The following is a 25825-nucleotide window of genomic DNA, read 5'->3' as shown; positions in this document are numbered from 1 at the left end:
CAAAAGTCTAACTAAGTTGACATCAAATCCGCCTTTTCAACGCGGCTAACCTTTCAAAAAACCTCCAGCCGTTTAATTACTGAGATTTTTAAAACAAGGAGAACTCCCTTTCGTTTTCTCTTTAGAAAGAGAGAAGGTTCGATAAAACAAAAAATAAAGAAAAAAATTAACTCGGGCATCGCCGCCGCGTCTCTGATGGATAAAATTAAAGGCGTGATTGAAAGTCACGCCTTGATTTCGAAGACAAGGGAGAGCTAAAGCTTTTAAATTATCCTACCAAACCCCGTTTACCCCATCACTGCAGGAAAGTCCTAAAACTACGGATGGCGTGGTGGGCACGCATTCCATAAGAGGAATTTGAATGAACGTACAAAAACAAGAGGGTTTAGTCTATATGTTTAAACCCCAGAACGTGAATGAATGATGACGGTTGTTTTCGTGACACTATATTTCATATATTTCATGGGTTAGGAATATTTTATTGGTTTTTGCGACTTAGATCCCGGAATATGCGCAGTGCAATTTTTGAAGGACCCTGTCTTCAACACATCTCTTATCTTCGCGTAATTTTATATGACTATTTGTTCTGTTCACACTGTACGGAGGGATATATAAAACGGCGAGTGACATGCAGAAACGTGTAACCAGAAAACGGTGTAATGAATTTCAACCATTTATAAACTTAGGATATGTTAGCCATCATAGTATCTAACCTTACGAGGTTGTTATGCCTTTTTGATTGTACTATAATCTCTGTTTCAAACATAAGATTACGTCAGTACGTAGTTAGCATGATAACATTTTGTCACTGGCAATTATATTTGCACAGTGCTCTTTGATTTTGCCGACCGGAACTCGTTAAGAATTTGAGGATCATTGCCTGGAATGTGAATTTCAACTCGTAGACATCAGCATGATACCCTTGATATATTAATGAGAACTGTCTTTTCAGAAAAAGACTTAAAAAGGAAAAGATGAGTGGAAAAAAATAAATTCACAGATATTCACATTTTTAGTTTAAAATGCATTAACTATATTAAATAATCATTTTTTTTAAAATTCCATCGTATCTAAGGGAACTACGTCAGCTCGTTTAGAATTGCTCATAAATGCCACTTGCGTTCGTTTTCACCTGTGGGTTTAAGGTACGACAACCCGAAGCCTTAGTTTGTACGAGTTTAAAAACCGAAGTATGAGAAATACCCCGGGTCTTCTCCGAACCATTATTTCCAGAATGAGCTAGCTCGCTAGGGTGCTAGTTGAATGTTTAATCAGTGTTAATTAGAGAAGGAGAATGGGCAAGAGAAAGCGCGCGAGTCAAAGTATTTTTCCAGGCAGCTGAATTTGAACGAGCGAAATCTCACTATTATTCTATTATTTTTCTTTCTTTTTAAAAACAGGGTTTTTAACGATCATGGAGGCGAGTAAGGAAAGGACACGGCTGCTGTCGGAGTGTAATTACTAAAACCGGATCAACCCTACCGAGTCCATTAACGAGTCATCATCATCATCATGGCAAACTTCGCTGGACCATCGATGTTGGTCATCAAACTCTTCGGCAATCGCGAATTATCGGAATTAAATTCCCAAACGGAGGATGAAATCGGTGGCCGGAATCTCACTTCCGGTATAAGTGACGTCTTGCAACCATTATCTCTAATGAGGGACGACCTGGAAGGTCAAACGAGCAACGCGAGTAAATCGTGGTTCGAGGAACTCCAAGAAATTGTTTTAGATTCCATCAACAATGCTAGCGTTTTATGCGGAAATGATACGAATGGCACTTTGTGTAACGCGACGACCACCTTGTCGAGCAACGAAACGTTCATTAAAGAAAACAAGGCCCCTTTCGAACTATGGGCAACCATATTCATCGCTGTTTGTATCGGGTTTTGTATCGTGTTGACGGTAGGCGGAAATATCTTAGTGTTAACCGCGTTCGTGGTTGAACGAGCCATCCGGCAACCTAGTAACTACTTCATTGTGTCTCTTTCCGTGTCCGATTTACTGATAGGGATAGTTTCAATGCCATTTTACGCCGTTTACGTTCTTATGGGTACTTGGGATTTGGGTCCCATACCCTGCGACTTATGGTTGGCTACCGACCACACTGTGTGTCTAGTTTCAATATACACCGTACTTTTAATAACGGTTGACCGTTACTGTTCGGTCAAAATAGCCACAAAGTACCGTAGCTGGCGAACCAGGGGAAAAGTAATATTCATGGTAGCAATTACGTGGATCTTACCCTTTCTTATCTTCTTCATCAGTATCATGGGTTGGGAATATTTTATCGGTTTTCGCGACTTAGATCCCGGAATATGCGCCGTGCAATTTTTGAAGGACCCTGTCTTCAACACATCTCTTATCTTCGTCTATTTTTACATGACGTTATTTGTTCTGTTCATACTGTACGGAGGGATATATAAAACGGCGAGCGACATGCAGAAACGTTCCGAAGCCAAACAAAAGAAAATGCAGTCGCTTGTGTCCATGGCCCAAAAGACCGTGAACGAGCCAAGAACAGGGATGGGTATGTCGAAGACTCAAAGTACTCTACTGAGTCAGGATAAACCCAAAGCATCGGTGCCCACAACAGTGGTCAATCCTCAAACAGGGCAAACCCTAATGGTTGGTGGGTCCGGACAAGGTAGCGGGGATTCCAATTCAAGTCAAAAAACGTCATCAAACAAAACCGGCACCACCGAAACCACCAGTTTTTCGGACAAGAAAGAGAATTCTGACCAGGACCGGTCGTCTAGCCCAGTATTCGACTCGGACGATGACACCATTGATAACCCTAACCCGGATCCAAAGCCAGAAAAACCGGCCACTAAGCCCAAAAAGAAGAAGAAAAGCGCCGCTAAACACGCCGAAGGCTTTGTATCCAAAGTCACCGAAAGCATGAGGCCCAGATCTGAAACTGTTATACCCAAACTGGACCCACCGCCCAAGCCACCTCCGAAAACTGAGGGTACAAGTTCTACTACCAACCAACAGAGCCTCTTGGATACTGATAACAACCTCTCGGTACCCACTGTACCGCCTCAATTAACTTCAACGTCAGCCCCGGCAACGCCAGGTTACGAAACCGGAACTTCTTCAAGCTCGAGACCAGTGCCACCGAACTCGCTCAACATCACGCCGGTTGTGGACGAAACCAACTGGGCCCCTAAAGACGCGAATGACATTAAATACATCGACCAGGAGGGTGCAGGTCTTGCATCCCCCAGTAAAGCAGCCAGTGTAGCTGGCCAAGGAAGTCCAAAGGCCACCTCAGCACTCGATCAACAAGGGGCAGAAACTGCTGCCACCACGTCTTCCTCAGCGGCCGCCGCGAAGGCTCACCCTCAAAAGAGCTACCCCGTGGTTACCCAGGTCGACCAGGTCGGAATGACCAAAACCGTGACCAGGGTAGTTAAGATGGAAGAACTTCAGCCCATAATCGACCATGAGCACTCGTCCGCTGTGACGGGAACTTCGAAAGACTACACTTCAATGTCCAGAGCAGCTATTGTAACAACACTGAGCAAGAAGCTGAAAAGGAAAAAGAAGCGCGGGGAAAAACGGCAGAAATCCAAATCAGAAAACCGAGCACGGAAGGCCTTGCGTACCATATCGTTCATTTTGGGGGCATTTGTGGTATGCTGGACCCCGTACCATATTTGCGCGTTGGTGGAGGGTTTCTGCGCAAACGCGGCTGGTTGCGTTAACGGTCATCTTTTCTACTTCACCTACTTTTTGTGCTACGCCAATAGTCCCATCAACCCGTTTTGTTACGCCCTGGCTAACCAACAATTTAAGAAGGCGTTCTATCGTATTTTAAGAGGAGATCTGCATAGAACGTAAATAATTTTTGAATAGAAAATATTTTGCATCTTGTGGCATTAATTACGCGGTGAAAACCAAAAATATGACAAATGGTGTCTGAGCTATAAAAACTATCGAAAACAAATTACACTAAACGGGCAACAAATTTTGATCATATATCACGACAGACCAGACTCGTGTAACGACCACATTAACGTTGATCAGAAGAAGGTAGGTTTGGAGGTGGTTTTTTTACATTTAAAAATATCAGTATTCGAATATATATGTTTCATCGGAATATCTTATTGACGAAATTAGTGGTGTTAAGCCCTTTACTTGTTGCATGGTATAATCGAACGCAAAATTACCAAATTTAAATTCGTATTTAAAAATATTGAAAGAAGGTAAATATATAAAAAGTTAATATTTGAATGATTATGATCAGTTCAAATGAATTTCGATCCAGAACAAAAGTATTGAATTGATTATATGAACGTTATTTATTATTTTTGTTTTTTCATTGCTCTCATTTTTTCTAATCTTCTCCGCGAAAACAGAAGAGAAAAACCGAATCCGAAATTGACCCTGACAGAAACTATTAGAATCATATTGTTCACCAATCAGAATCAAATGTAGTTTCCACAAATGTTATATTAATATAATCAAGGTTTTACACAGTGTAATGAAATTGGGGGGAACAATTGCTAGATCAAACCAATTTCAATAACGAAACGAGGACATTTTTCCAATATCATTGATAAATGATGATGGATGTCAAAATTTTTATCAAACCATTTCCATAGGGTATCAAGGTTATCTCTCTTACAACTAAATTTCAGTCTGTATCTGATCGTATTATGAATCATTATCTTACGAACGAGCCAATCAGAGAGAGGACAGGTGTTCAGTGCCCTAGCATATTTGTTACTTCTTATGAAAGCTGGAGTATCCCCAAAAATGTTAATAATACCGACTTCTATCTTGCTCGTGATTTTTCTCGCTCATATTACTGGCTCCAAAATAAATTCTAAATACAAACACAATTTCTAAAGCCTATTGACTGAAGCTGCGAATCAATTCCGATATTTACTTAGTCTGATAATTAGATCTAATGAACATTTTTATACCTGGAAAAATCTCTTTGAAGCAAAGTCAGGCACAGGTACAGTATGTGGCACTTTGTTGTTAAAGGCCGACTTCCAGCGAATTAAAAATCGAGAATCTAGACTAACAATTTTTGAATCCACACTGAGGTAAAAGTTGGAAAGGTTCTAGCTAACTGAAAGTCGTGTAGTGTGGTTTTAGCGAATTTAAGACGCACAATAAACAACTTCCTTCAGAGGAAAGCAAAAACTTGGGAGGAACAAAATTTAGAAATATTTATGCTGTTCATCGTTAGTTCGCTAGAACCACATAGCACAGCTTTTAGTTCGCTAGAACCACATAGCACAGCTTTCAGTTAGCTAGAACCACATAGCACAGCTTTCAGTTAGCTAGAACCACATAGCACAGCTTTCAGTTAGCTAGAACCACATAGCACAGCTATCAGTTAGCTAGAACCACATAGCACAGCTTTCAGTTAGCTAGAACCACATAGCACAGCTTTCAGTTAGCTAGAACCCTTCCAACTTTTGCCCCAGAGGGGATTCGAAAATCGGCACTGTCGCTCTATTGTTACTCTCGATGCTCAGTTTTCAGTAGGTTGGAAGACGGCCTTTAATCTACTGAAGGTTACAACTAAAAAAAAGCTTCAAAATAAATTTTGAACCCTAATTTTCTACGCTAATTATTTCACTAGGAAAAAGCTTGAAATGTGACAATGTAGATTTAGTGCTAAGCATCGAAAAACTCGTTTCTTAAATAAAACTCTTTAATATAAATTTATAGTTATAGTGTCATTATAACGGTAGATAAAAAAGGAGTACTTAACCATTTAATGTGGAGTATATATATTTTTGAATAATGATAAATTTTCTTCGAAAATAAAATTTGGCTAAAGGCAGCCTCTCAAAGGTAAACTACCCGAAGTCTTTCTCGAATGTTTGTATAGAGCAGCACCTTTAAAGGGATATAAAATGACTAAGCTACCAATTCTTATCTATTTAGAATTATTAATTGTCAAATTCAATATCGCATCTTACCAAATTGCGATATCTAGATTACTAGGGAGAAGTTTAAGATGCCTAAATATTCGCGCGCCATAGTACCAGCTATATCCTCCTAGGTACCAGTCCCCCTTTCTAAACAAAAGGGGGGACGTAAACGGAGGCCAGGCTACTTCGCCTCTCCTCAGTTGGAAAATACGCAATTTTCGTCATTAGCGTCGCACTGACGTGAGTTTTCAAGAACCAATGATATGCTGATTGTAATAGAGAGGCGGGGATTAACTCCGGACCTACGTGAGGACTGGAGATTAAGCTAAAAATGTGGCGAATTTATATCTTCTCCATAGTAAACTATATATCGCTTCTTGATCTTTCCAAAGGCCTTCATTTAATATTAGACTATAATTTAAATGCCTGAAACGCGGTAAGCCTAACAAATAGTTTCTCCTAGAGTCTGAATCGATGCTTGGCAATTAATGCTTAGCTCCACAACCTGCCACAATTTTGAAAACAGAAAGCTAATTCAATCCTTCTAACTATTTTCTGGTATGTTTTCTAGCTTTAGTGGAAACTTGCTATACATTGAGGTCTGTCAAGTCTCTGTTTGTGTTTTTGCAGAAACTGAAAATGACAGTTTAGTGTTCAACGTCTCTATAAATTAAAGGGTAAGGAAAGTACCAGCTGATTAGCTAAAGGTTCGTGTTTTTTTTTTAATAAAAACCGTTACGGTTATCACAATGAGTTTTGAGACTTAACGGAAGATGATTTTATACGCTTTGTTTACCCATCTTAATCGATGAAAAACTGCCGGAATAATTCATACTCCCTTTAAAAAAACCTAGGGCAGAATCTCAACTATGATATTTTGACATTTTTAATTTAATATAAATATGTATAAGTAGATAGTGGAGCGCTTCCGAAAAGACCACTATAATAATATTACGCCATCGTATAACGAAGTATCTTAATTATAAAATTTGTTTATCTTTGAAAACCATATTGATTATAATGGTTCTCTATTATAAAAGGCAACTAGAGGTAAAGTAAATATGTGATTATAATTTCGGTTTGGCGTCCCAGGCATGCCTAACCCTCATGACACTTAACTGAAATTGACAGGCTTTCTTTGAAAAACAGTAAAGATATAAATATGTTAAGTATAAATTTTCATAAGTATCGATTACCAGTCAGTAATAAAATCCCTTTGAATACGAAGGAAAATGTTAATTTACGGTCTTAATTATGGTCTAAAGTAATACAAATAAACTTATGCTTCATCGTGATGAGCGTTTCCATCTGAATGAAATGTTATATTTTTAAACTGATCTATTTTAAATCCCTAAGTTGGATGCCAGTATGGTTTTTCTTTGAAATAATTTTTATCCAACTTCCTGATGAAATACAGGGCTGAAATTAGGCAAGTCGTTTCCCGAGACTCCTGTAATGATGTAAGAAATCATGAACGCCTCAATAGTGTCCCCCCTCCGAAGATTTTCTCTAACCGTTATGAAAGAACTACGTGAAACCGAAAATTCTAAAAGTTCCAAATGTTTTCACTTAGCTCAATTCTGGCCTATCGAAAGATAGAACTCAAAAAAGTGTTCCCCTGAAGATTTCTCTTATCTTGATACTGGCCTATCAAAATATAAAGCCCCCAAAAATGTTCCCCAGAAGATTCTAACTAAATGAGGCTAGCTTTTATAAAAAAAACTAAGAAAAAATATTCGAAAAGCCCCAAAAAGTTTCTCCTGCTTTGACTCTGGCCTCAAAATTTTCTTTATTTAAAATAAACACTAGCCTACCTACTTTGCCTACCGGAGACAGTTAAATGTTATGTTAGAACCACTTCTAACTTCTCGGGAATCACTTTTAGTGTTTTGGAAATTCCTTAATTTTTTCCCGCTTAATCAAAACTAATTTTAAGATGAAATAGCCATCGCATAACAATAACATTTGTGGTAATTCTTCCCTATTTCTCTTCCTCTTCAGTTGTAATTCTACACGTTTCGTCTTTCCACTACAATAGGCCAAAAAAAGGAGCACACGTTCACAATCTTAATTTTTGAAGTCGCCTTAGTTAGAAACTATAGTTTGCACCCTTAGCGGTTGAAACACCTCTTCTAGAATTAGTTTGAGTCTTAAAATTAATACACCATAAAAAAGATCTTCATTTATAGTACGTTTTTAACAGTTTCCACGAAATTAAAAAAAAGAAGCATTAAGTTTCAGGTTTTTATCGCTTTGAATTGAAAATGACCATAAATTAACATTTACCTTCAATTTTTAATTAATTTTCATTAACTATACGCGTGGCTTGGAAAATCCCAAAATCATCTTTATCTGGATTTTGATAGCTTCTAAAATATTCTATTAATTTCATTTTTAATTTTTAATTTTTAAAGTAAATACGTATTCAAAATATCATTATATCTAAATGTCCGTCCAAAACTAAGAAAAAAAAATATTTTTAAGAGTATAAAAAATTCGCGTACGTTACCTTACATTACTAATTTGAATACTCTCATCCGGGTTGTACTATTGGTTTTGTATAAAATACCAATTACCGGCTCATATTGTAGATTAAATCCTTACTAGAATATCAATTTTCTTTTTTTTTTAATTATATCTCGCTCAAAAGGTATTGATAAATATGTAGATGAATTTATATTGTAGGTAAGATATTATTTGCTTAAAATATCGATTACAAAGACGATGAAAAAATATATTTTACATCAAAACAAAATCTTACACCAAATGTAGAAATCGATGCAAAAATGAACAATAATAGCTTATGAATTGTGGGCGCTACGTCGAGTACCTGTTAGTTCACATAAAATTACCAATATAACCACCCGGAGGGTTCTTTTAATTACTTTGGGATATTGGGCTCAGTTTATTAAGCGTCTATGAATGAATTTATTAGGTTTATTTTAAGCATTGAGGTTTATTGTAAAAATACGAATAATTTTGCTAAATAACATGTAATTAAATTCATTCTTATAAAATTGACAAAAAAGTTTTCAGAGGTTGATATCGAATTAAAAACATTTTTTAGGAAAAGGACGGTAAGATTATAGTTTGCGGGTAATCAGCCATGACGTAAAACGCCGAGTATCAAGTGGAAACTATTTTTACAGTATATATCAGACCTCGGGGACTTCTGGAAAATATGTCTCAAAAAAAAAATATTTTATTTACTTCCTAAATAATATTAAGCCTTTTCCAAAATGTTGTTGTTTATCTTCATTTACTTCCCAAATAATATTACACCTTTTCCAAAATTGTTGTTTATTTTCATTTAATTCCCAAATAATATTACACCTTTTCCAAAATTTTGTTTTTATCTTCATTTACTTCCCTAATAATATTACACCTTTTCCAAATTTTGTTTTTTGTCTTCATTTACTTCCAAATAATATTACGCCTTTTCCTAAATGTTTTTCTTTATCTTCATTTACTTCCCAAATAATATTACGCCTTTTCCAAAATGTTGTTGTTTCTCTTCATTTACTTCCCAAATAATATTACACCTTTCCAAAATTTTGTTGTTTATCTCCTCCCTATGGAGCTCTAAGGCTTCTCAAGCCTTAGCTCGTCACTCCCAAACATTATTGCCAAAAAAAAAGAAATTTTTTCTTTTTTTTTTTTTGAGACATATTTTCCGGACGTCCCCGAGGTCTGATATATACTGTAAAAATAGTTTCCACTTAATACTCAGCGATTTACGTCAGTTACGGCTGATTACCCACAAACTATAATCATACCAAAAGGACTTGTTCCACTACTTCATGAATTTTAAATTACATTTAAAACTTTGGGAGCTTTCGGACCGTAGTCCTTCTTTAGCCGCTACAATATCTAAATAAATTGAAAATAATTTTCTCCTATTATATTTTTGAACTCTATGTGCATTAATCTTTGTCCGATTATTTTTTACAGATCTGGAACCCCACCTCCCCCAACCGTTTATAATTATTTCCCCGCTGTCCAATATCGTTTTCCATTGGCGATCTGCATGGAATAACATTCAAGGAGTGATAATTAAAAATTCATTAGAAGAACATTGATAAATTGTGGAAAAAAATTGGCAGCCGATGGAAAACGACATAAATTTAACTTTCCCCTATCTCTAATAAATAATGCTTCTTCGAAATTGATTTTAAACCATCCAATTTCTTGGCATAAAACCTTCGTTGTGTTCCAGTTAATTTTATGGGTTTTATTTTATTTTTATATATTTATTTATTTTTCCGATTTTTCATGCAATGAAAAAGTTCTTTTTCTAAAATAGTTTTTAATAAATTAATGAACCATGGAACAAATTTTTTAACATTTACGATGATATCGAAGTGTTTCTAGTAGAGAAACACGTGAAAAAAATTATTAACGGACAAGGGTTACGAGTTATGTTGCTTAAAAAGTGACTTTCACACTCTACAATATAAGAGTACAGAATGATTGAACCATTTACTATATTGGACTCAAGGAAAAAAAGGGACATCTTGTTGTAAGTCGATTACAGTTAATGCTTCTTATGAGAAATGTAGTAAATTATTCCAATTATTAATTGGTCCTGTCCCAGCTTCCTGTATAAGACAATTTACCTGGCGGATACTGAAGTAAAGAGGTTATGACGAAGAGATATGGGATGGTTATTCTCCCAAATAAAGGTTACAGATTGCCAAAGTGATTTCATGTGGCCTAAATGCATGAAGAAGTAAAATCTTCTCCCATCCGTTTTGACTGTTAGCGTGTGTAAGATTTTGACAAACCTAGACCCTATTTCTCCATAAAAAAAGGGCGTATATTATAACCTTCCCTAAGAAAATATCCTAGCAATAACGTTTCCATAATACATTGAACATTTAGTTTTGATTTCCCGTACTAATTTTATTCAAATAAAAATAAGCAGCTTGTTTACACAAATATCTATACTCCTTTTTACCTACGCTTGATAAACACTACTTTCTTTGCTACAGTTATAGTTTTTCAAAACATACGGCATGATAATATGAAAGGGTGAACATAATACGATTATGAGTGAAATTATCTGTTTAATTAATTTAGTAAGTTGTCAATACTACATCACACAACGTCACGCTACCTTCCACTAGTACTAAAACATTCCAGAGGAGACTATGAAATAGCTTCCGTTCTATAAAAAAGAAATACCGTAGTGGTGCTGGGAGTGGAGCTAAGCCAAGCCCAGATTGCCATAAGCCTATTAGTTCAAATTCTGGCATGTCAATACATGTGGTTTGAAAACAAGGTTTAGTTAAGCATATAATTAAAGCAGCAACATTTTGTTTTGCATGTCTGACTATTTGAACCATTAACTACAAAATATTGTCTCTAATCCATGGCTAGTTCATTTCATTTAAAATAATGATCTCTCATAAGCATATAAAAATTAGTAGCCATTGACAGCCAAGATATTAACCATATTTTACTCAGTAACTGATAGTGTGGAGAGTGTTTTATTTTGAAAAAAGAAAACTTATCTATTCTAACAACTTTAAACCTTTTTAGTAAAGTACACCACTACACCATGAGCAGCTTGAACGAGTGATACAGTAGGCTTCTGACTAACAGTAATTATGTGCTGAACACTTGGTTCAAATTACATAACAGAAAGTTTCCTCTACACAATGTAGACGAATGTACGGAAAACCATTAGACCTAAACCTAAACAGAATTATATGAAAAAGGCGGATAGAGAATTTTAAACGAAAAACCGGTTGATACCTGCGTGAGACAGAAGGAGTACAGTACGTTTTATTCCCACCACGTGACTCAATTGGCCAACTGCACATTTTTAAAATAAAGCATACACGCCCCCTGATGGTATCGCCATCTAGCGTAAAAGCTCTGTACTTGACGGGGCAGAGTGTAGCTTAAAAAACAACGCTGAAAATAAGGTATTAAAGATATTTCTTTCAAATGGTAAATTAGCCCATTTTAAACAATAAAAAATCCCTTAAATAAAAAATGGCTAAGTTTTAAAACAAGCAGAATGGAGAAAACTGTAGGAAACTTCCTTTTTTTCCCGACACAAATCGATTATGCAGTAACACCCGTTAAAAACTAAAGCTATACTGACGTGTAGAAAAGGTTGGGAAAAAAGAAAAGTATCAGACCGATAAAGAGCCACAGAAACTATTAGGTTTAAAAAACATTTAAAGTAGAAATACAACACAGAACCTTCATAAAGGGACTGGAAATAAAATGTTGTCATAGACTGAAACATTTGAAATAAGTATCAAACACATGACTAATTATAGACGCGTATTACCAGAAGTGAGATGAGACTAGAAGTGAAGGGCTCTAGCAATGATAGCAGATCCTGGCACTAGTGAACAGATTTGAGGTTTTTTGCCGCTTCCCACGCGCCTACAGAAAAAAATTGGTCGAGTCCCAAACATTTCCTACCCCCTTCCCCTCAACCTAAAGCGGCCGAACACGGACGCGGCTCCTTGAATCTAGTTCGGCCGTCTACCACCGCGAGCGTCTCACGTTTTGGAGGGAAAATTCAGAAACCGCTACTAGAGGGCCAACCGTTCTTGTGTTATCAAGAATATTCACTTTCGCCGAGTGAAGAATTTGGCTAGCTCAGTACTTCTGGTCTCATCTCACTTCTGGTATTACTAAAATTTAGTTCTATATATTTCGGAATGAAACACTTCAGTAAATTACTGATGTGAGTTCTTTCTCATCCCTTTGAGTTAAATGATTTTTTTTTAATCTTGGACGAGGAAAGTTTGATTCTGGAGTTAGGAAACTATGGCCATTCCATAGATTTGGGTAAAATTTACCCATATGCCTAGTAGCCTGGCTTGGGCATAAGATTTAGTGCCATCTGGATAGAGCAGCAAGAACTTATATTTACACGTGCTTTCGCTACTAAATATTTCCACCACGAGGTGGCTGCACCCTATGATGGCCAGTCATGAAAAGTATGCTGGGATTTTAAAGACCAACAAATGACCCCCAACTAGGCTATTCCAGAAAGAGGGGCCAACCTCTCAGCGTTGTATCCTTTTCTTAATCTTTAAATCCCCTTCCCTTGACAATGTTTAAATGATTACTAGTAATTCGTAGTTGGTGTCCAGGGATCCTGTGAGTGATTATCCCCTCGCTCCATAAGATAATCAAACTTTCCTCCTATAAGTTTGAACCAAGCCTATCCTTGGTCACTTGCCAGTGAAGTATTTCAAATATATTTTAGTCAATTATGGTCGAAACATCTAAGCCAAGAATCAATTGTAATTCATTTAATTTTAATTTTAATTGTAATCTTGATTATAATCCCAATAGCTTTTGTTCGTTTTATTTCTCACATTTTAAGATATACCGCTGTATCTTGAGATTATGGGATCTTCAGATTATTTGACAACAGTTGTTCAAATGACCAGTTTCATAAAACTGATTATTATAAAAAAGACAGTAAAAAGTTGTTTAAATGACCTGTTGAATTTAATTCTCATTGAAGTAAAACGAGAACAAGTTTGAAATGCGGAAACATTTTATGGAAAATAATACATTTGGAAGTACATATCACTTAAACCAGAAATATTCCAGCCATAACTTTAAACCATTAGAACCACCCCTATAAAATCTTCAAGAATAGTTCTGAATGATTGAATCCTTAAGTCGTTGCATTGAGGTAAAGTTTCGGAGAAAAGTTACAAAATAAAACTATAGACGTTAAGGTCAAAAATGGGAAAATCACCTGAATAAATACCTTCACCGTAAAATTTATTTTTGATTCACATAAAAACGGAAAAATATTAGATATAGTTTTAGTTATACAATTCATTAATGTTTCTTTTTAGGGTCGGTTTTAAAAAAATTATATCTATACAGAAAGAATTCGATAAACATATACATTAAATATATTCCAAAAGCCATACCTATTAGAGATTCGCGGGCGCTAGCGGTACATTCGTGTCCCTGTATATTCGCCTTTAAACTATACGTGCTAGCCAAAATGCCTACAACCATTTGCACAATTTGAACGATGGTCATAATCATAGAAAACTTGATCGGTATATTAACTTTAGCCGCTTTTAACGTAAAATAACTGTACATGAGTGAATGCACGCTATAGTTCATCGCTATAACCCAGCGTCCAACTGCTGGCATATTTTGCGCGTATGCCCACAAAATAACCATAGTTAAAACGTGATGCGACAAATGTAGAGTTGTTAGTTTCTGCTTTTTTAACACGATGAAAACGGTATCCAAAAGTTCGGGAGCTTTAGACAACACGAAAGCCATAGCCCAAAACGAAGTGACCGAGTTGATGGTTGAATTGCAAACGGAAAATTCCATACCGAAGTTTTTCAAGATGTAGATTATCTCTGGAACCATTCTTAACATACCGCAGATACTGAATACGGCCAGGGAGAAGTCCCACACAATGACCGCTTTTCGAACTTTCACAGGATTTCTGTTCTTCATATATCTTTGCAAGCCGAATATAGTGATTAAGTAAACCAAAGCCAAGTAAAGACTGTAATGCCAGTTGTTTTTGAACCATTGTTGAACCCATTCGGGAGTAATTCCAGTTTCAAATTTGTGAACGAAGGAGTAGTGTGGATATCCAGTGTATTCTAACTCCGAGGCGGACATTTCATCAATTGCACTTAGTGCTTCTTCCAAAAATCTTAATCCGAATGATCAATTCGTACGCTTAACTGCAGATAGGATGTATTTTTGTAATTTGCAATATATTTATGTTCTATAGGTAAAATTGAAGGTTTCTCTTGCCAAACAAACGATCCAGGAAAAATTAAAATGCAAAAGTCCTGATAATGACCACGAAAAGGTCTTGCGAAAATCTAAATTTCAACTTTTTCCTGATTTTTAACTAAAAACTTAATTAAAGTATTTCACGTCAGTCCTGTTTTAAAGCCACTTAAAGCCTTTGCAAACAGATTGATTTTAACGCTAGGATATTTCTGAATATTAATTCCGCTCACCACGAAAAATATTTCTGGTATTTTAAATATTCTCGAAGTATACCCAAGGAGAAATGAGGTAAGACGGATTGAAAATGATGACGGGCGACCTGTGGGTGGACATTTTTTCAATTGCGATAAATGCTTCTTTCAAAGAACCTTATTTATTAAGAGCCAACTGTTGGTGTGTTCTCAAGAATATTCACTTTTGCCAAGTGAAGAATTTGGTTACCTCGATACTTCTAGTCCCTTATCTTACTTCTGATATTAGTATAATCAGAAGTAGGACAAGGGACTAGAAGTATTGAGGTAACCAAATTCTTCACTTGGCGACAGTGAATATTCTTGATAACACACCAACGGTTGGCCCTCTGGTAGCGGTTTCTGAGTTTTCCCTCCAAAACGTGAGGCGCACCCGGTGGTAGACGGCCGAACTAGATTCGAGCACCCACGTCAGTGTTCTGCGGCTTTAGGATAGGAAATTTTTTGGAACTGGACCAATTTTTTTCCCTCTAGTATAGGCGCTATGGAAGCGGCATAAAATTCTCAAATTTGTTCACTAGTGCCAGGATCTATTCCCAATTCTAGAGCTCTTTACTTCTAGTCTCATCCTACTTCTGGTATAATTCATGTTCGAAAATGAAAAAGAACCATCGGAATTTATATTAAATATACTTACTAGAACCTTTTATGTGAATTTATCTATTATCCTAGCACCTCTGATAATTGACATGTTAGTCTCAAGTCAGTGGATTTATCTATACTACTGTCGACTAATGAATAACTTAAAAAGCACTTTCGAACTAGAAATCAACGTTTCCCTTGATTACAAGAAAGTTCCTTTCCAATGTTGTTACTCTACGTATGGATCCATACATAGCACTTTTCCCCAAAAGATTAATGGGTATGAGGTTATACACTTTTCCGGGATCGAGGAATCAAGATATAGAAGGCGACGTCAAAATGGCCTTTACCTTCTATTTTTAGAAGAACCTCCATCCTGTCCTGCTTAAACTGAGGTTTAAAATGGGAGGGGTACCACTATGACGTCTTAGAATAGAGGGCTCTGATACCCTAGACATTGTCAATCATTTCTAATCTTTTTTCGAAGGTTTGATCAATTATGAAGGAAGTTTCACTTTGATTTTGTTTCGAAATGGTTCAAGTATCCGTAACTTTTAAATATTTGTATCTTATATATATGTATGTCACAAGTGGTAATACGGGTATGATTTCCATTTGATTTTAGAAAAAAGAGTTTTAAAATAATAAGACTTAAAAGTTTTTCGTCTATAAACGTAGATATATCTAAATTGGTGAAAACTTATTATAGTTTTATCAACATAATTACCTTCATCTCATTGGATCCTGCTAAGGATCTTGAAATAATTTTATCGCTAACTAAACTTATTATATTTAAATGAAAGGTTCGTACAACTTAACATTATACCATAAAAGAACATAATTTAATTATAAATATAATAGGGAAAATATTAGAAAAAACGATATCTTATTTAAAAGTAATTAACATTTAATTGGTCTACTGCCTCGCCATATCTAGAGGTGTCTGCTAGCCAGAACCCGCAAGAGATTGGTCGTACTAATCCCGTAGAGGTAAGGCATTCAGGCTAGCAGACTCTACTGAACCAATGATGTGGCAGTAAATATATTTATTTTCCATTTTATATTTAGAAAAAGCCTTTCTTTAAGGTATAATGTGTAGTACCGGTATCTTTTCCTTTAAACATTGTATCATTTTGTTTACAAATCATCATTCTCACTAGAAGTATTTGTCGGAAGGATATTTTATAAGGGCACACCATGGAGCACACATTCTTGAAAATAAGGTAGAGGGGCATTGACAATGCTCGTACCACAAACCCCTACAGCGAGTCCACACATTTTTTATTATAGAGTTACAGTGGGACTATAAGTTTATAAGATGAGTCACAGAAGTATTATGACACTTCCTATGCTTTGTAATGCTAGAGACTTACTGAGACCTAGTTCGAAAACGACGCGAGAACTGACTACACTCCAGTTTACTATTTAGTCTGTACAAAGCCATTGAGAGCGCCTCACCAGGTGTCGCTTTACGAGAATCTATGACGTTTCACCTAGCTACGTCACTTCATGACAAGCTCTCACTGACCAGTGACAAACTTATGGAACATAACTTATGAACTTATGGTGGAACTTATATTTAAGTACTTCAGTAGAGAGTATAAAATCAGGGAGTAAGGAACGTTAGAGGGAGTTTTGATCTAATGCTAAAAAAACCGTCATACAGTGGAAAATGGTAAAGAAAGTGGGGGGTAGGAATTTTTATCTCCGTTCCTCAATTTTTGCTAACGCGCAGGCGCGAGTGACGTCGTTTACTACCGCCAGCAGAGAGAATTTAAAAATTCTCTATGCAGCCAGCGCCAGCTTCCGCTTCCATCGACTGCTGCCCCACTCACTCTGTTCGACTCGCCGTCGAGATAACCGGGAAGCCCGGAAGGCGAATTTGCGGTATCGTTCGGTAGACGTTATAAAATATTCAACGTTTTAAAGCTCAAGTTTCGAAATTTTTTGAGACATTAACCAAGTCTTCAACTAAATATTATAACATTTTCTTTAAATTTCAACATAAATATAGCTCTGAGAATAAAATTAGACACGATAACTACACTAAGCCTTGGTTAGATATCATCGGCTGAGGCCGAGCGGCGCATCTCGAGCCGCCGGCGGCCGGGCTTGCCGTAACGGCGAGAACAGAAAAATACCTCCCTAAAAAACAGATGCACGACGGTTTTTAAATTTGACGCATGCGCGCGGACACCGCGTTGAGTCCCCGAGTCAGCGCCAGAGAGAGACGATTTTAGCCACGAATCTAACGAACGCGCCTATTCACTTTAATACTCCCTCTAACGTTCCTTACTCCCTGATAAAATCACTGTATGGTTACGAGCTCAATATTTTAAAAAAACTTTCCCAAGAACCATCCCGAAAATATTCAACTATACGTAAACCAAATAAAATGACTGGTGAAATATGTTAGCAGATACATTTTTCATATTTTTTCAAATAGGACAAAATCCGTTAAGAATTAAAGAACAGTAATGGAAGAAAATAAACAATAGAAACTCCCAGGTGAAAAACTGAAAATACAGTATGTGCTAACATAGTTTGGTACTGTTTTAAATTTAAAAGGATTTATGGCGGCGAACCTCTTTCTATAAGTGCATGCATCCTTTTATAAAATAGAAAGCATTTATCATACAATTCAGAACTCCTTACGCAGATAAGAACAGACGTCCCTCCATTGAGGTGGAGTAATATATAAGTTGCATTTATTCTAAACAGAGATGGATTTAATTTCAAAAGTAGGAATATAGAACGGTGAGTATTTACTTCAGTCCGACTCATAGCCTAGTATAGAGCCCCTCCCTCCAACACGTAACGAAAAGCTTAAATTATCTTATTGGCTCACTTAAACTACGTTTCATTGACGTTGCTGACGGGGACGGCGAAAAATACGTAATCCCTTTTTACCTCTGTCGCTATGACCCGCCTCTTCTTTCATACCCCTCCGTCCCGTGGAAGGAGGTTCGGAACTTTGACGCGCGCCCACATTTCTCTGTTCTCCATTCCTACTTCTAAAATTAAATCTATCCCTGATATTATGTTATGAGCTTCTGAGTGTATAGAAATATTTATAGGGTAGTTTTTAGAGTATTTGGGATATGGTTAAAATCTATTTATCTTCAACCTTTTTACTACCTAAAATATGTTTTGACAGGTTATTCTAGTATCATTATGGAAATTTTCAGTTTCCGGTATTTTTTATTTCGATCTTGGAGTTGAAATATTCGTTTTAAAACAATAAATATTGTTACTAAACAGTTATTGTGTGTAGTAGTAGTTGTTTCTAAGTTTGGTTTATAATCGTGTCGTTCCAATTGCTATGAAAGTTCATTTATCTCAGAAGAGATACGATTTGATGGGGACTAAAATCTATCTAGTTTTCAAAGAGAAATTCAGGGAATTTTTTGCATTTTATTGAAAAGTTCACGGAATTATTTGCATTTTAGTGAAAAATTCCCGGAATTATTTACATTTTAGTGAAACATTCACGGAATTATTTACATTTTAGTGAAACATTCACGGAATTATATGCATTTTAGTGAAAAATTCACAGAATTATTTACATTTTAGTGAAAAATTCACGGAATTATTTACATTTTAGTGAAACATTCACGGAATTATTTGCATTTTAGTGAAAAATTCACGGAATTATTTTCATTTCAGTGAAAAATTCACGGAATTATTTGCATTTCAGTGAAATATTCCCGGAATTATTTGCATTTCAGTGAAATATTCACGGAATTATTTGCATTTTAGTGAATAAGTCACGGAATTATTTGCACTTTAGTGAATTCAAAATTTATGTAAAATGAAATACAGCAACGTTTCGACTGACTTCGTGCTTAAATGTCTCAATTTCGAAGTGAATTCGTCGGTTTCAGTCTTCAAAATATCTTAATTCAACCGTTTTAAATTAATTCCTTGTGAATTGGTCAAATTTCTAATTGAATTTTTCAACTTTTCGATTGTTATCTAAACCATTGAACTCTCCGATTTATCGATTTTTTGCATTGAATTCACGTGAGGTGTATATGAATTCGTGGACATATTTTAGTAATACCAGAAAATACTTAACTGGGAACAAATTTGAATTAATCTTAATTTTTGGAAATTAAACTGAAGCAGTATAAGTCAGAGAAATCATGAAATAAATTTGTGAAACTCAAAAATTTCACGTAACATTTTATGTAATTCACTTTAAATCATTTGAACTCCGCTTTGAATACAACCAAGAATGTGCACCGAATTCGCGAAATGAAAGCACCTTCGCCAATTATGAGCCAGCATAAGCTTAATTATGGATTTTTCGTGGCCATTCACAAATTTTTTTAATTGTTGCCTAGTTAAATCTCAAATGGTCATTAAAGGGAGAGTGAAACATAGAGACAGACATTTTTAATTGATTTAAGTTAATAAATTAACCGAAAAATCATTAACAATCTTACAAGGACTATCCGCTCATCTCTTAAAAAATAAAACTCTCCATACGATAAGTTTTTGTTTCAAAATATTAACCGTCATCAAGAAATATAACCAACTGGCGTCTGCTAGTAAAAGAAGAACAAGTTGTCTGCTGAAAGCGTGACGAAGTGTTGCGTTGGCTAATTATTTAAATGTCCCTGTCCCACCTTTTTTTTTTCATAAAAATATAAACCTGATGTTTGAAAAAATGAGCGTTTGGTATAGAATGTCCAACTTTTCAAACTTTGAAAATTTTTTCTGAAACTATACCAAAAATTGACTGGGCGTTGTCCGCAAGGACGTTTGTGTTATTTTTCGGGCGGTAATTGAGTGAAATTGGTACTAACGGGCAGAAGTTATTATAAAAATATTTTTTACATTCCCAACCGCCATTGGAAAAATCTTTTTTTAATGTTTATCTACTACTTAAAATTAACATCCCCGAAAAACTTCAGTTTTTTAGTTAAAGCGGTTTGGGCTGGGGGCCAATTATCTGTCAGTAAGTCAAGACTCATTTTACTTTTAAAAGAAAGGAGCAGGCAATATGGCATTAAACCTAAAAGAAAGTTTTTTTTCTCAAAAAATAGAAGGGAAAATAATAAAAAACTTAAATGATCTGATTATTTAAAGTAATTACCATTTATTTTGTCATAAAGACGCTGAATACTGCCTCGCCATGTTTAGAGGCATCTGCTAGTCAGAACCCGCACGGGATTGGTTCAACCAATTCCGTAGGGGTAAAGGGTTCTGACTAGCAGACGCCAATTACGGGACAGTAGTCCTCATTTTTAGGACTAATTAAATGCTAATTATTTTGTAATAAGAGATTATTTATTTATTTAATATTTTCCCTTTTACAATTAGAAAATGGCCTTTCTTTTAAGGTATAATGTATAAAACCGGGATTTTTTCTTTAAAGGGTATGCGAATTTACCATATTTTACCACGAAAGTGGTATTATGTTACACTTTCAATTATCTACTTTCAAAATATCAAGTTTATAATTTAATTGAACCAAAAGTTTCTACTTTTAAAATGCATTGAAAAATCACGAAAACTCAGTTTCGATATATCAATAATATTGTCTTGTCGAGATTGTTTGCCTGTTTTATGACATCACTATGACGTGAGGAAAAAAGAGCGGGAATCCTATACGCGTGAGGTATACGCGTCTCGAGCTTCTCGCCAGTCTAAACTCTGGGTCTGATAGCAGAGAGAGTGGCACCTTCTCACGTGAAAAAATATATCTGTGACGTCGGACTACAGGAAACGTTTTAGCCTTTCTTAAAAAGAGGATTTCAAATAATTTTATATGAAGCATTTTCAAATGCATATTCCCAAATAACCAGAAATCGGAGAATTAAAAGCTTGATATTTTTGAATTCACAGAAATTAATCCTATCTTTTGTTATGTTGATAAATTTTATTTTATTTTCCAATCTATAATGATTGTCTGGTCATTTTATTCTCCCTTGAAAACAGGTACATATACAATAAATTCATTCCGGTACCGTCCTTAGTCGCCGGAACCAAAATAAAAAAAAAAATTGCTTCTAATTCATCGAATAAAAGGTTTAGCACTTTCGGATAAAAAGTAAAAAGATCGGGACGAGGGGAAAAATGCAAACGTAGCGCGATCGTTCAGGTCGCTCTGAGAACTACTACTGCGACTAGCTTTACACCTTCAAAACTTTATTGAGAAACGTGACACTAACAAAAGCTATCCCTAGTAAAAAAAAGTATCGGAGACTCGAGGATGGAACTTCTATTGGAAGCTTCCACTGAAAAGTTCTCGATAGAGAGACGCTAAAAAGAAGATGCGAAATTTTACCGTGGATGATAGATACTAAGGTATGCTCTGGATTTGTAATTGGCGCTTGATATTTGTAATTTATTGTGAATAACTGTACCACGCTTTCATCAAATGTAAACATTTTTTCTTAAACTTTTGAGTAAACCCGTGTGAATTCACCGAAAAATATCTAACCATAAGTTAATAAGATATGTTCCTTAAGTATGACACTTCCTATACTTCGCAATGCCAGAGACTTGGAGAACGATGCGAGAATCGATTACACTTGGATTTTGCAGTCCATCATCCTATTTAATCAGTACCAAGCCTTTGACAGCGCCTCACCAGGCATCACTTTACGAGCATCTATGACGTTTCACCTACGTCACTTCATGACAAGCTCTCAGTAACCAGTGACAAACTTATGGAACATATCTTATGAATTAATGATCTAACGTAGGATCTTCCCAGTATGGCGCGACGTAAATCACGAGTGTTTCCTATTTAATTTTTCAAATTAGGCTTAATCTAGATTCCCACTCGACCGAAAAATACCTACGGCAATCACGCAGCCATGGTAGACTGTCCACACTACGACCGAATTTTGAGTTTGGGTCAAGTGACAGATGGGAGTGGTTTCCCGAGGATGCAAACTGAAACGACATCTTTCTTTCTTGGTGACATTGTTTCCAAGAACGGTTGATCAACTACTTCCAACAGCTAATAAATAAATAGCGGCCATTGATCGATCCCTCATACGCATGCCCTCTTGAAAGGTGTGACGTCGTTAGTCCGATTAATGTCATTGGCTGAGAGCCCGGCGTAACACCTTTCACGACCGAAAAATAATAACACAAATTACGCCTAGCCGAACGGAAATTCCGACATACTCGTCGTAAGATTTTTTCGGTCGAACCCTTTCGGCCGGGTTTCCGTTGTGTTTTCGGTCGAGTGGTAATCTAGCCAGGGCTATTTAAACTTAACTTCTTACGCGTTTTCCATTAATTGCTTAATGATGCTAAAATTACAGGCAAACTTATTATCCAAACGTTTATTCGATGATAAGAAACACAACTCTCTCTAGTGCCAAGCACGACTACGTTATATTTGTAAAGAGATATCCAATATTTTAGTGAACAAAAATGGTTATGCCGTTTGGGGATTACTTATAGAAAACCCTTCCTTCATAAATTCGGATCCAGGGTACGTTTCCTTAAACGTCCTTAAAGAGCAAAGGAAAAGGAACGTTAGTCGTACCTAAAAGAAATCGACAGAACTTCCCTTCTTCCCAATCGTTTCTTTGGACTTCCTCCTCGAACCAAAAGAACTAGACATCCCAGTGACTAAAAAAATGTAGTGCCAGAATACTAGGTCTATCCCAAAGAAAAAAGGGTGTTTTTCGGTTCCGGTGAGCGCCAAAGATCTTCTTCCTTAAACCCCCCTTACCCTACGAAGACACTTCCTCGAAAAGTTTGTCGGGCACAAGACTTGCCACATTACCAAAAAGACCGAAGTGGGGGAAAAAAAAATTCGAAAAGAATCGAGAGTCTCTCTATTTCAAATAAGAAAATGAGCTTTAGATTGAATGAATTTGCGATTAGGGCTAAGAATGCTAAGAATTTTAAGATTGTTACAAATGCGACTACATTTTGGTAATTTTGCGTTCACGGATATTGAATTTTGTGTATACCATATCTTGAAAATTAGCTTAGTCTAATGGTTAGAGGTTGTTGGATAAACAGTAATGAACATTAATTAATAAATTAAATTTAGAAAATAAGGAAAATTTATGGTTGTCCATAAAAACCCTATTTTTTCGGTAAATTTTGACATCGTAAATATTGTCATCCGAAATAAAATAATATAAAGATTGATAATAAGCTTTTAATAATAAAAAGACGATAAAACTTAAAATATTTTAAAATTAATAAACATTACAAAATTTTATTACTTATTCAGTAAATTAAATTTTTGCCGAAATCGTAAAACTAATGAATCTAATTCAATTTATGTAATTTTATTTTAACTGCCATTTCTAAATTTAATAATAACCCTCATTGAATCAATCAATCAATCAATACTGTTTAACCATTAACTTTTCAAAGCCATATTGTATCCATTAAAAACAATTAATTATTACAAAACAAAGCGTAAACACTGAAAACATTTCTTCAGTAGATTCTTAATAATAGACGCTTCATAATTTATTGGTGCTTCACAAAAATATAAACCCTGATTCCTCATATTAATTAAAAGCTTGTAATAGATTAAACATTCCAACAATGCATTAAAATATAAGGGTGCTCAGTGCTATTAAAACCAGAAACAATAGCAGCCGACAGAAGCCAATTTATTATATCACCTAAAATATCCCGTGCCAATTAAGAAAAAATATATATATCAAGATGACTAATATAAAAAAAATATAAAAGAAGCAAAATGTGATATAACGCGTTAAGTAACTAAAAAAAATATCTTCCGAATACGCTGAATTACATTGAAAATATTCTTAACTTAGAGCAAAAGTGATTTATGTCAAATAAATAATTTATTTAATTCAGTCAGAGTTAATAGATGAATGGTTGAGGAACTCCTGAATTTTTTTTAAATTTCAAAAATGACGCAGGCAAAAACTGGATGTTAAAAATTAAAAGTGGGATATCACCGTTTTCAAGTAACTAATTAAAACGTTGATGAGAAAAGGCTTTTAGATAATTTTGAAATTAGAAACAATTACTTATGATAATTGTGAACGTTGTCGATATTCTGTAAATAAAAACATCAAAAACCGTTTTCTACAGATAAAACGTCACGTATCCGCAGGTATAAGTACAGCCTATTTGGAATTCTTCAGATTATGTTATTACCTCCTATTTTCTTGACAAAACGTAAAATTGATTGTTTAGAAACTTCAATTTAGCTTCTGAATTTTTCAACCATGGCAACTAATAGCCCTGACGATACAGATAACGACTGCTTAAATATTAACTTAATTCACTCCCTCTTTGAAATTAAATAAAAAGAATCCGATTAAGAAATTAAAATATGGATTTGAATTGATGAAAATGTTAACCAATAAATAGTATTTAAATATATACATTTAATATTTGAATGAAAAAAAAAACTTGTTCCTCTGTACAGTAAATATTGAAAACCTTGTATAAAATTAAAAAATAAATAAAAAGTAAAGAAAACGTGTGAATGTGAATGTGGAAAAAATAGGTTGTGAATAATTAACTGTCAAATTATATGGGGCTTGAAATATAGGATTAAAATATTAAAACGAAATGTTATTAAAATATTAAATTAAGTAAAAGAAGTATTAAATATTCGGTTTAGAGGATATAGAAACGCAAGTAAGGGGCTCGAGTGGTTATGTTAGTTGAATAATGAAAATTCGCGATAAATATCTTCAATTTTTAAGACAATTAAATTCATATTAAAATGAATTTAAAACAAAATAAATTACGCGCATTATGAAAGCTAAGTATATTAAAAAAAATTCAATTAACACTATCACTACTTGTAATTTGATATCCGACTTCACCGACTTTCATTGATTAAATTATTATTAACTAATAATTAAATAAATAATTTTAGCGAATTGCTAATTTTTGTTTTTAAATTTAAATTAATAGAATATATAAAAAAAAATAAAATTAAGTGTGGAAAAATATTCTATGTATAAATAAATAAATAAATAAATAATTAATAAATAAATATATAATTAAATTAACGAAAATGGTTTTGTGTAGAAAAAAAGTTAATAAAGATTTTTAGAGTTTGTGTAATGGCTACAACACACCCAAGCTTTAATATGAATAAAATATTAATCCGAGAGTTAAAAAATAAAACATGAAACATGAAATCGTTTGTGTAAAAGAAGAAAAACCACTTTAAAAGCAAATTGTTTGTGAATAAACAACAACAAAAAAAATTAAACCAACCCATCCTCTTCAATATACTTGTTAATTTATGGTACAAAATTGTTGGTTATTAAATTTAATTGAAGTAAATAAAATAAAAGATCCCTACGGTTTGTCAAAGTTTGAACAAGAAAAATATCCCCA

The 25825-nt window shown here is 35.0% G+C and overlaps 1 protein-coding gene and 1 pseudogene across 1 annotated transcript; one reads left to right on the top strand and one right to left on the bottom strand.

Moving 5' to 3' along the window:
* The first annotated feature begins 1278 nt into the window (after positions 1-1278).
* mAChR-B (muscarinic acetylcholine receptor) lies at positions 1279-4260 on the top strand. The gene has a single exon (XM_089870796.1). It carries the CDS (start codon positions 1513-1515, stop codon positions 3847-3849), a length of 2337 nt encoding a protein of 778 aa, XP_089726922.1. The 5' UTR covers positions 1279-1512; the 3' UTR covers positions 3850-4260.
* Positions 4261-13730: 9470 nt separating this feature from the next.
* On the bottom strand, positions 13731-14546 carry LOC149690151 (very long chain fatty acid elongase 6 pseudogene; annotated as a pseudogene).
* Between the last annotated feature and the right edge of the window lie 11279 nt (positions 14547-25825).

The sequence above is a fragment of the Phalangium opilio genome, unplaced genomic scaffold, assembly GCF_054372755.1.
Source record: "Phalangium opilio isolate 3A_F unplaced genomic scaffold, DU_Popi_V2 ptg000031l_1, whole genome shotgun sequence".
Lineage (NCBI taxonomy): Eukaryota > Metazoa > Arthropoda > Arachnida > Opiliones > Phalangiidae > Phalangium > Phalangium opilio.
The sequence above is the reverse complement of the archived record's forward strand: the minus strand, read 5'-3'. Positions and strand labels throughout refer to the sequence as shown.

Excerpts from the sequence above, each read along its gene's own strand:
- mAChR-B (XM_089870796.1), top strand. The coding sequence starts at position 1,513 with ATGGCAAACTTCGCTGGACCATCGATGTTGGTCATCAAACTCTTCGGC.